The sequence below is a fragment of the Parasteatoda tepidariorum genome, chromosome 10, assembly GCF_043381705.1.
Source record: "Parasteatoda tepidariorum isolate YZ-2023 chromosome 10, CAS_Ptep_4.0, whole genome shotgun sequence".
In the NCBI taxonomy this organism is placed as follows: Eukaryota; Metazoa; Arthropoda; class Arachnida; order Araneae; family Theridiidae; genus Parasteatoda; species Parasteatoda tepidariorum.
In genome coordinates this window covers 1,887,238-1,899,747 of record NC_092213.1, presented here as the reverse complement: position 1 = coordinate 1,899,747, position 12,510 = coordinate 1,887,238, and the positions used below count along the sequence as shown (strand labels likewise).

The window sequence follows — 12,510 nt, the reverse complement described above, 5'->3', positions numbered from 1 at the left end:
TGAGTCTAAAATCTGGATTTAAATTTTTATAAATATATGCATGCCAATATATATATACATGCTAAACTTTATATTTATTTTCCAAAATATTTTACAACCAAGACGGAAAATAGTGGAATTTTTTTCTAACAGAAAATAGCGGAAAATTAAGTCAATCTAATAATTTGACGTTACCTGTACTACACATTGCTCTTGAATTGTAAGCGTGCCAAAATTCGATGCTTTTTTTATCATCGAAACAGGCGTGACTCTATTTGTTTTCATTTGTGCGTATTGCGCAGTTTTCTAGTTTATGTTTGCATACCNTATATGCATATTTTAGTTTAAAATAACTGATGGAGGAGTTATAGCACACTAATGAAACGAATTCTTGTAAAATAAAAAATATTTAAATTTTTCTATGTGTCTGTCAAGTGTTTGCTTTTGCTGAATAAAATGTATTATAAAAGATAATCATCATTTACTTTTGAAAATTTAAAAAAGAATTTTGTATTTTGAAGATTTCTTACTTCAAAAACAATAAAAAATATCATTGTTTGTTTTTGTTCATAAAATTTTTTTCAAACATTTCATATTACATAATTTAGATTAAAACCAAAATAGTTTCATTATTAATAGCTGACTGGACATTCCTTATTTGATGTGTATTTATACTCCAGTATTTTTAAAAAAAATCAAATTCTTGTTTCAAAACTTTATTCATTTGCATTTTTTGAATTGTTTCTATTTCTTTTAACCCCGCTTTAAAGAATTATCTTTATTTATGATTCCCTCTATATAAAAAAAAGTTCGACCTTAAAATACCCTTGAGTAATTGGGATTTGATGGTTCTTTATTGGAAATTTACATTTATTTTTTTGTTTTTCCTTTCAAATTTTATTATTTCTATTTTGAATGTGAACTATTAATTTTTAGTGTTAGGGTGCAATAAAGGTGTAATATCTTCTTTAGAGGTTGTATATTTCTTAATTATTATTATTATTAGAGTTTATTTTATACAATTATTATATTATTTAATCTGAAGCTGTTAACTAAATGTGAGTGTATCCTATGTATTTACTGTGATACTTTTCTTAAATGTGAGAAATAATTTTATGGTTGGCACATTTTGAAACAACTTGTGTTAAAACACCATTAAGTTACTTTGCAATTGATTGTATATGTGCAATTACAGTTTATACTATTAAACAACATGACTTCTTTATTAATAGAAAGTTTGTTTTTTCTGTTATTTTTCTTTTTCTTCATAGTCTGTCCACTGCTTAAAATTTAAAGCAGGTTCTTATTGCTTTTTAATGGCATTTTGATTAAAAAAATCTTTTAAAGTATTAGTGTAAAATCTTTTTTGATAAGAGGTTCACTAGACAAAACAAATTGGGCCCTTATCTGTCCATGAACAGGCAGAACTAGCTGCATGTTTATTTTTCCTTTCTGACTAAAATTAATCTAGCATTAGCCCTTCCATGCGCATAAGATACCAGTGTCCTTTTTAATATTTTTTTTTCTCAGTCTAATGACAAGCAAGTATTTTTTGGTATTTTCTAATTATAAACTACAGTCTAATAGTTACTTAAATTTTTTTTTAATTATATTGAAATTTTCTTTCAGATAATGTATCCGATATATCGGAATTATATTTGTACTAAAATATAAAATTAAAAAAAATAGTTCGAAATTTTTTTTTTATTCATATTCAAAACTTTTTCAATAATTGATTTTGTAAATAAAAAAAATTTCAATGATGCACAACTGTTACTCTGAGATCTAAATAAGTGAAATTTTAAAAATTATTGTTTGAAAGTGATCCAGATCTGGACATTTATTACAGAAAAACTGCATTTCATAACCATAAATTATTAAAATGCTAAGTCCCATATCCATTTATGAAGGGCCTTTTTTCTGGACACTTTTTAACAATCAATCAAAATAAAAAGAACTCATTTTTTCCCCTTATCATTTTTTTTTCAACATTTGCGACTTGTTGATAAGAATTCTCCGTTTTCAGCTTTTTCTTTTTACTCAAATTCCGATTTTCGTTCGATTTTGAATTTCAGTTACAGCGTGAAAAAAAATATCGCTTGTTTTTGTTCACGTCTCGCATAAAAAGGATTTTTACCTCCAAGAATCAGGCTTTTCATTTCTGAGTGCGCAAAAATGTCACATTTTTAAAAAAAATTGAAAATTCGAGATTGTCTAGCGGGTCATTCATTGATTATTCAAAGAGCGTGATTCGGAATTTACGGATCGCAATAATATTCCATTAAAAATGAAATCGACATTGTTAAAAACTACGTGGAAATACCAAACAGTTGAATGCGCTATTCGAAAATTCCCGTGTATGATAATGTTGCCTTAAAAAAACTATGAAAATCGGTTACAATAACTGACAAGAATGCGATCGTAAATCCACGTGCGATTGCGGGTGAATCGTCAATAATTGAGTGTGAATTGCGCGATTCGAAGTTTACCGATCAAAATAGAATCGTATTAAAACATTTAGATTTTAAAAACGAGGTGAAACTCCGTTTTAATAGGTATCGAAAAGAAAAAAAGATCGGAAAAATCACACGAATTCACTGTAGAATCGTGGCTAATAGAGTAGATTGAGAAATTATTACTAACTGAAATGCGTAATTCGGAATTTGCATCGAGATTTTAACTATGTAAGTGAAAATCTGTAACAAAATAACGCAAAACACGTGGATTTATTCGTTGCTTATTGAAATGGACGTTGATTATAGTCTATTTTTTCTCGAATTAGGATGTTTCGATATTTATTTATCTCAAGGACCTATTATCCTGAAAAATCTATTTNTGAGACATTGGCGACAACAGAGGTTAGATGTATGTGCTGAGTTTAAATAAATTATATGTTATAAAACTCACATTTAAGATTTAGATCAATTTATTATCAGGTCATAAGAGTGTTTTTTAATAAATAAATGTAGTGATTGTTTGATTTACAATTGTAAGGTCCTGGGTGTTTAATGTTAAGTTATACATTTCTTTAGAAATAATATTTGAAATATGCAAAGCAGGGCGGCATTCATTTCAACTTAAAAATCATCAACTTAACTTTCAATAACTATAGATAAATAAAAAACAAAAGTTTGATAAAAACTTTAAAAGAAATACTTTTAGAAAAATTCTTTCTAAATAATATTTAAATAAAACACAATCATTTCGCCTGAGTGATTCTGTAAAAAATTCTAAACTTTAAAATTTTACAAGTTAGGTGAAAAGTAAATATCTACAATTCGCGATCGCAACACTCGAATACGCCATCTGGGGAGAGACCGGTTTCATGCCTTTAGCCCTTCTCCCTTCCCTCTCCTCCTCTTTTCAGTTGTATAGGAATGTACTACGATATTTTCCCTTTTCTTAATATTTTTCCTTTTTATTTAATAAGAATATTTTTTAAAATTTCCATAATACTTTTCTTTAGAACTATGTTTAATGTAGTTTTCAGTTCCTTACAGTTTTTCTAGTTAAAAGATTTCAATCTATATGAAAATGAAGAGAGAAACTAACGTACTTCCTTCCTCTATGACTTTCCACACGCTAATGGGGAAAACATGTGAAGTGTTGCCATAGGAAAAGAGTTCTGCTCTACGGCCCCTGCAGCCCATTTCGATCGCCAATCAAAACGCTTGAATACGCCATCTGGGGAGAAGACCGATTTCGTGGTATGACCCTTCTCTCTCCTCGGTTGTATATGAATGTACTACGATATTTTCCCCCTTTCTTAATATTTTTCGTAATTACTTGTCAAAAATATTCTTTAAAATTTCTACGACGTTTTTTTTTTTTTTTTTTTTTTTTTTTTTTTTTTTTTTTTTTTTTTTTTTTTTTTTTTNTTTTTTTTTAGATTTTAGTTCAATATAGTTTTCAGTTCAATGAAAGCATACGAAGTGTTTCCATAGGTAGAGAGTTCTGCTCTATGACCCCTGTAGCCCATTTCGATTGCCAATGGCCAGCCGTCATCGTCCAGACGATGTCACAAGATGGCGGATAATTGGAAGGCTTGGGGCGAGCTAATCACAGGCCTGTTGTAGGGACCTCGGAGTTACGAGAAAAGTGGTGTCCATTCTGATGAAACAGTTCACAGAGACAGTCCCCGACCTGGTGAAGGCCATAACGCCGTCTCAAGACCATTATTTCAGACTTCATGCCAAAAGGGATAGCGACACTGCTGTTTCACAACCTGTATGCAGGAACAATCATTTCACAGATAACAATCGCCCAAAGACTTAACACAAATCACCTGTATGCCAGGAGCCCTGCAGTCCCTTTGACACAAAGCATAACACCTGTCTTGGACAGAGGATGTTTGGAGACGGGTTCTCTTCAGTGATTCAGTCTCGAAAGCGACTCGAGATTTGTTCTAATCTAGAATGAACCCGGAGTCGATATCGGACCTCTAACTTAGTCGAAAAAGACCATTATTGCGAGGTGGTCTGGGCAAACTTCTTGGCAGACGAGTATATCGACCTTCATATGTTCGATAGAGGTACTCTGCAGACCTTCAGATCCGTGGTACAGAGACGAGAACCTTGCACCCTAAGCGAGACTTTTCCGCGGAGCTTATCGACCAAATTTCATCTTTATGGATTATGCCTGTCCACACAGGGCTCAGTTGATGGACGAATGCCTCTCATCGGAGGATATTCAACGATTAAAGTGGTCTGCGATGCCCCCTGATTTGTATGGGACTCCTTCAGAAACTCAATTGCAGCTCGAAGACCCACTCCAACGTTCATCGATGAGCTCAAGGGTGCAGGAAATGTATTCGTTTGCCACAGGTATTGATAGGGAGACTATTTTTATTTTTTTTTAATATCTAAAGCGACTATTTTTGGAGTTTTATCGAGGCAGCCCTGGATAGAAATAGAAAAAATGAAATCATTAAAAGCAGTTTTCGTTGATGGAAATTGAAAGAAAATGTTAAATTAGGTTCTGGTTGAATAAACTGTCTTTTAAAACTGTAATTTCACTTTTCTGGTTTGATGCTGACATTTCCCCCCAATTAAATAGAAAACTGTTCTGGAGTAGTGGGTGATCGTAACCGATTGCTGTAATCACTGTGAAAAAAGGTATACACTCCCAGGGTGAGTTGGGAAACTTTATATAGTAATCGCCGTACCTTCCAATGAACGTCTGACTCAGCCATAATCGTTTCAGGAGATTAAGTTGCCGCGTGGCCATAAATGAAGTCGTGACCGTATTTAACAATGTTGAAAGGGTGAGAAAGAGGTATCCGTTGGCTGTGGACAGGGTTCGAACTAAGCACTTTGTAGTGACATGCTGTAACCAACATAAAAGAGGGGTATACTTCGACTGAGTTAGCAAGCGTTATATAGTACACTCTTCCTTCATTAAACGAAAAAATCTGACTTGTTATCAGTCGTTTCGCAAGATAAAGTGGGTGCCCATAAGTGAAGTTACCACATGTGGGAAGAAATGTTCGTTGGCTGTCAGCAGAGTTCTAACCAAGGACTTTTGTGCCCCTTTAACCACCACGGATAAGGGTACACACACCCTTAGTAAGATGAGTTAGGAAACTTCATGTAATAATCGTCATTCTCTAAATTATAAGTCATACTGACTTAATTTTTGGTAAGGATTCCAAAAGCGTGTAACAAAGGAGGAAATTGTAAAAAACCTTTCTTTTTTTCCCAAAAAAGAATTGATACACACAAATAGCTTTTAATGACTCTTTACAGCTATTTACAGTTAACTAAGCACTTTGTTGTTTTCATTTAAATAGCAATATGTTTTTATACTAAATAAGTTACAAAAATTTCATAAAATAAATTTTTCCCATGATTGAAAAAGGAAGAGGATCTGCAGCTAGGTAAATGAATTTTAGACAAAAAAAATACTTAAGTGAACTTCAAGCTGACCTAAATATACAAATCTTAGGATTTGAAAAGCAATGCTGCTTAAAAATTCGAAGTAAGAGGTTGAAAGGGGTAAAATCAGGAATATTTCAATGCACCATGCAAACCAGATTATTTATTACTTTGATCTGATATTTTTGAAGAATTATTATGAGTTCTATATCACCGTTTAACTCATATTAATGTTAGTTTTTCTGTTCATGATTTCAATTCTGTGCTGCATCTGCCTTGTTCAATCTCTTGCGAAAAGGCAACATTTTGTAATGATTATGCTCGGCTAATTTGATATTTTTTTAGTTTTGACTATCACTGCGGTAGTATTTAACTATCACAGTAATCTGATTTCAGATCCAGGATGTTTATAGTTTTGATATATTATGAGGAGCAAGATTATGTCCTGTTTCTTTAAATGTGTTTAAGAAAGCTTAAAGTTGTTTGTCGAGTTGTAAGAATTATAGAGTGAAAACAAAGTATAAAACCCTTTTTTCTATGATACTATTCCTGATTTCTACTATAGACTTTGTTTTCACTTGCCTTGATCTAAATCTCTTTATTTTTTCACGTTTTGCTTTGCTATCTGTGAGCAAATTTGTTTGCCATTAGCTTCATTTCCACTTGTTTTTTCATCTTTTCTATTATTTGTGAATTGCGCTGATGAAGAGTGTGTAGCAAGCTCAAAACACTTGTCATTTGCATTTTAAAGGATTACAAAATATTGAAGTTCTATTAATAAAATTATTTTATTGGGACTATTTATCCTCTTTTCATTTTCTGACGCTCACCGATTTTGAAACGTGCTTTTTCTTCTTTCAAGCAGGGCTTGCTGAACCGGTTAAAAATTTCTTTCCTGGCTAAAAAGAACAACAAAAATTGAGGCAAATATTAACAGAGAAAAGGGCCAAAAGATTCCTTGCATCACTTTTGTTTACGTACAAATCAAATATAGCAAAGCTTTATGGCCGTGTTGCGAATGTGGTTGAAAGAGCCCTAGTATTGAACATTTGAATGGAGGAGACTGCTTGCCTGTCCTTGGCCATTTTTCTTTCCAGTTCCTTTTTCTTTTGAGCTTCTTTGAACCTTCTGCGCAAAATCGGGAAATAAATCACAAGGTAGACACATCCAAGAAAATCGATGCCGTCCACCAAGGATATGCCGATCCACATGCCTAGGTAGCCACCCACGTTGCTGAAGAACTCAATATCCTGAAATCAAACGCATGTTGTTTATTATTATTTGAAATGTTATTATAGTTTGTCTAAAATAAGAAATCCTTCAGACATTCGTTTGGACCTGTGGCGGTGACTATGGTAACGAGGTATGATTATTTCAAGTAGGAGTGCGGGGTCACTGTTTCGGAGTGATGTCGGCGGGAGAAAGGATATCTTTTTCTTCGGTCTATTGTTATAGTCCTAGAGTGAAGCTACCCTCCCTAAAATGCGCCATTCTTGTTTCCATAGCACCAGACGGCCTCAGACTTTGTGGCGGGAGGAGTTCTTAGCTTAGACAGACCATAACTAGAAGTATATTTGCATGAAGGTAAATATGATCTTAGCACGAAAGTGACGTGCAAAGTATAAGACAGCTAAATAACTTATAGGATTTTCACTTAAGATCTCGTGCTAAGATCGTTACGGCTCGAAGGACTCGTTTCCGTTCACATTTACTCATTTAAAATTACAAACTAGTTTAAGATGATCAAAATAATATTTCGTTCATTATTAAATTAAATAAATAAAACCACTTAAAGTAGTGGCTTTTAATGAGAAATATCCGTTTTATTTGACTCTTTATTTATTGAATGATTCCGTTTCATGGAAGAAGTTTTATTCTGATTCCGATGAAACTGAAATTGATAATTTTTTTCTTCTCTGATAGCCACCTTCAAATCACAATTAAACTAAAGGTTTTGTTTTATATATATATTTATAGAATTCTGCATTGTAATTTATACGAGCACGAAAAATATTAAAGCCAAGTTTTTGCCTTAACTTGGAGGCGTCTGTTATAAACATTTGTCAACTCTTGTTTCCTGCGGCAATTAAACAAGTTTTGATGTTTCCTATGCCACCTTCTTCAGTAGTTATTCGTTTGACTTCGAAAGCGTTTTTTTTTTCTCGCTGATTTATTTATTTACTACCTCTAATATGTATGCTGTTTTTTTTTTTTTTTTTTTTTTTTTTTTTTTTTTTTTTTTTTTTTTTTTTTNTTTTACAATATGATATAAAACATAATTTTATGATATAAATCTCAGCATCGCAGTAAATAATCAATTATATTCGCGGTTTGGAATTACTTGAAATCTCAGATCATATGATTGTTCGTAATCATGATTTCTTTTCAACACAATTACGCAGTATTCGTTAACTAAAATAGCCAGCACTGTTATCACAATTACAAGGATAACTGATTATCAAATGATCATTATTTGTTACCAACTCAATTGGCGGACATTCTCCTATGTTAGATTTAACAGAATTTGAAACTAACCTGCATTCTTGGATCGTTGCTCGTCTTAAGCAACCGAAACTTGGTGAATGAAACAGTCAAGTTGATTCGAGATCGACTGCGGAAAAAGAATCATCAATAAGTTTTACAATCATATACATTTATTTTAAGTTTTCTTAATAATCAGTTAGCTTAAAGTAATATTCAAGTAGCAGTCAATCTTAAATTTCCTCTAACTTGGCTGCCACAACTGCATGGTCCCGAGTTATCTCTTTTACCATTCATTTGATTACAATGAAATTTGGCACACTGATAGTTGAAAACACGAGGAATATCACTATCGATATTAGAATATTCTTCTCGAACCATTTCGAAAGAGGTGTGCGAAAAGTGGAATTGTCTTTATAAGTTTAGCATTACACTATGTTTCAATTCAAGCTTCAAAAAGCAAAGCACTCCCGCAACAGCCAGCTGTGGGCCCGATGCGTCATTGTGGTTAAGTCTTCACAATTTCGCGACTAACGACGTGACTGTGGCCAGCACTGAGCACACGTTGCCTTTACTTCCCACACAAGCTGATACAAATCGATCTGACGCTGGATGGGCTTAATGCCACCTCTGGGGATCGAACACCAGTTCTGTACCGTGAGTAAAAATTTTTGGTACAATTAGTTAGAGTTTAGGCCGAAAACAACTAAAAAACATAAAGATCGTATAGTTTTAACAAAATTAACATTAGTACACAAAAGAGAAAAAAAAATATTAAATTAACCTACATTTGCCAAAAGGTTCGAGCCAAAAAAAAGATTTATTTATAAAAAAAAATCACTTACCTAAAGCTTTAAAATACACATGCTGAAACAAAAAAAATACCCCCCCCCTTTCTTCATTACCTAAAACATGTTTAAATACAATGGAAAAAAAAGGAAAACCAATATTTTATCAAAAGTGACTCAAAGCATTAAGGAAGAATAAAGACATTTATTGTTGAGTAAAATTGCATGGTGAATAAAATTTAGGCTGACATATTATAAGTATAAATTTCTCTTAGAGATGATTAAATGCAAATGGTTAGCAATTGGTAATTTACATAATCTGGTGACTTTATAATTTAGTTAAACATGAGATGGAAATTAAGTGTTCATAGTCTATTTTAACTGGAGTTCTATGGAATATTAAAAAAGCGAAAGCAATCATACCACGTGCCTCCCTGCACGGACAGGATGGTATTTCAGGTTGGTTACACGGTCTTGGGCATCCTCATTTCCACATATGGCGAATTACACATATTGTGCTCACATGGCACGTTGTCAATAGGCTTCCACATCGCTTCTCTTTCCACTCGTTAACACGCCGACAACGAAGAGAGCTCCGACGTGCAGTTCTTTAGCAATCAGGCAAAAGGAATTTTTTTAGCCCACAGCATGCACTCCTTTTTATACATATTTCAACAAAAATACCAATGCCAACACTTTGTAACTCTCAAAGAGAAATAATTTTCGAAAAATAATACCATTGATTTAACCATAATCAAAAAATAAAAATAGTTTGCATATTGGTGAAAAATCTCATTAATTTAACAAAGCTTTAAAAAAAAAGTAATAGAAATAAATTAAATCAGCAGAAAAAAACAACTAAGCTGAATAAACTGAAATTAAGTCATGATTGATGCTGCAACCTGTCTGCTAAAAAAGAAACTAACTGAACAAATGTTTTAAAAAAAACAAACCTGTTCACTATTATTCAAAGAAACAGTTAAATAAATCTTTAAAAAGAAAAAGTTATTAGTCTAAATTTTAAATTAAATTAAATACCTAAAAAAACTGAACTCTACAAGTAAGAATAATAAAGTTTACCAAAAATAAAAGAAATTTAAAAAGTTAAAGGTAAATAAAACATGTAGAATTTTTGAATTCTACAGTTCTTCACAATGACAGTTGAGTGCCGTAACCACTGAGCCATAGCTGCTCAAGCTGCAGGTAACNTGAAAACACGAGGAATATCACTATCGATATTAGAATATTCTTCTCGAACCATTTCGAAAGAGGTGTGCGAAAAGTGGAATTGTTTTTATAGGTTTAGCATTACACTTTGTTTCAATTCAAGCTTCAAAAAGCAAAGCACTCCCGCAACAGTCAGCTGTGGGCCCGAAGCGTCATTGTGGTTAAGTCTTCACAATTTCGCGACCAACGACGTGACTGTGGCCAGCACTGAGCACAGGTTGCCTTTTCTTCCCACACAAGCTGATACAAATTGATCTGACGCTGGATGGGCTTAATGCCACCTCTGGGGATCGAACACCAGTTCTTCACAATGCAGTTGAGTGCCGTAACCACTGAGCCATAGCTGCTCAAGCTGCAGGTAACTGGTTTTTTTCTCAATAATTTAAAAAAGAAAAGCTATTTGATGAATTTATGCTGTAATTGCCAATTATTCTTCTTTAGTGCTTCGGTAGCCCTGGGTGGGCCCTAATCTTCTCCAGGAATCTTTACTCTTGGCTTCTACTCTACAGTTCTTACCAGTGGTGTAGTTTTAATATATGTTCGAGGGGGGTTATCGGTCATCTCCTTCTAATATATATATATAAATATGAGTGTGTGTAAAATGATGCAGTTGGACCGAGCAGGAAAACAGACANACTGTATTTATTATTAAATTCTACATTAAATTACCTTCAATTTGATATAAAAACGTTTGTATTTAAGTGAAAATTAATATATTCTACAAGCAAAGTTGAAAAACATGAAACTTTCAAAAAGTGTCCACACTTTTGGCCACCACTGTATATATATGTGTGTAAAATGATGCAGTTGGACCGAGCAGGAAAACAGACAAAGGATTTTAATGAAATCAAAGTAACTTTTATTTAACCGAACTTTACTTTTTACTTTAACCGAAAATGTCTCTATTTTTGCTCCAAATTTGAAAAATTTGGTGCAAAAAATTAACTTAAGTTTCCATAGTTATTGATTTAGATGCAAAAGACCACATATATCGAGTGTGATGATCAATTACTAACGTTAAATATTTTTTGGTAGAATTGTAATAATTAAAACCACCTACACTATCGATTGCAATTATTTCAAAATGTTTGTCAACTAGGGGGCATTTCCTGAAGTAATCCAAATCTTTTCTGCCTAGGTTTTTTATTTACTTGACAAGTACGACAGTGTTTATTAAAATTTGTAATGTCAGAAGTAATATTTTCCCAATAATAAACAGGAGTAAGTAAATTAATAGTTTTTTGAATTCCCCTATGGCCAAATTTTTTATGAGTAATTTTAAGTAATTTATGCAGTAAAGAAAATGGAACAACAATTTTGGTAAAACCCTTTTTCCGTAAACACAAAACATTATCTATTTCAATAAAATTTCCAGTTAAATGATCATTTTGTTGGGCTTCGCGAATATCGTCTAATTGCGAAAGATGTGAAGAATGGCTTACATTATTTAAATCAATATCACTATTGTGTTCAATATTGTCAGGAATATCTCGGGATAACATGTCAGCTTCAAAGTTCAAGGTGCCTTTTGTGTATTTTATATCATAAGCATACATACTACTTAATAGTAAAGACCAGCGGAACAATCTACCTTTCAGATTTTTAACATTTTTTAACCGAACTAAAGCCGCATGATCTGTATGTATGGTAAATTTATTTCCAAATAAATAATGATAAAATTTGTTTAATGCATCAACAATAGCAAGACATTCCAGTTCTGTGATTGCATAATTTTTCTCATAGTCTCTAAGAGAACGAGAATGGAATGCTATTGGATGTAAGACACCTGAAACATCTGGCTGTTTCAAAATTGCTCCAACACCACTTTGACTTGCATCAACAAAAATATGACATGGTAATTTAGGGTTAAATATTTTCAAAATTGGTTTACAAACTAAAGCATTCTTTAAAATTTCGAATGCTTCTTGACATTTGGGAGTCCAACACCAGGTTGTATTTTTCTTTAAGAGATTATTTAAAGGTGCTCTAATTTTAGCATAATTATTTATAAATTTATTATACACATTTATTGAACCTAAAAATCGTTGAAGAGATTTAACATTAGTTGGAGGTTTCAAGTTTTTAATTGCTTCAATGTTGTTGTTATCAGGAGTTACTACACCATTAGCTATTTCATACCCTAAAAATTATGCACAGTATAT

The 12,510-nt window shown here is 32.5% G+C and overlaps 1 protein-coding gene across 2 annotated transcripts in view; it reads right to left on the bottom strand.

Annotated features, from left to right (window-relative positions):
* Positions 1 to 5,686: 5,686 nt before the first annotated feature.
* The window catches only part of LOC107456880 (acid-sensing ion channel 1A), a 37,492-nt gene continuing 30,668 nt past the window's right edge, over positions 5,687 to 12,510 (bottom strand). The window contains exons 13-15 of one of the 2 annotated variants that reach the window (XM_071186166.1): positions 8,388 to 8,463; positions 6,834 to 7,102; positions 5,687 to 6,751 (exon numbers count right to left, since the gene is read on the bottom strand). In XM_071186166.1, the coding sequence (XP_071042267.1) occupies positions 6,854 to 7,102; positions 8,388 to 8,463 (325 nt within the window). In that variant the 3' untranslated portion in view covers positions 5,687 to 6,751; positions 6,834 to 6,853. Of the gene's footprint in view, positions 7,103 to 8,387; positions 8,464 to 12,510 lie in introns of both variants that reach the window. The other variant, XM_043047284.2, reaches the window with a different exon arrangement.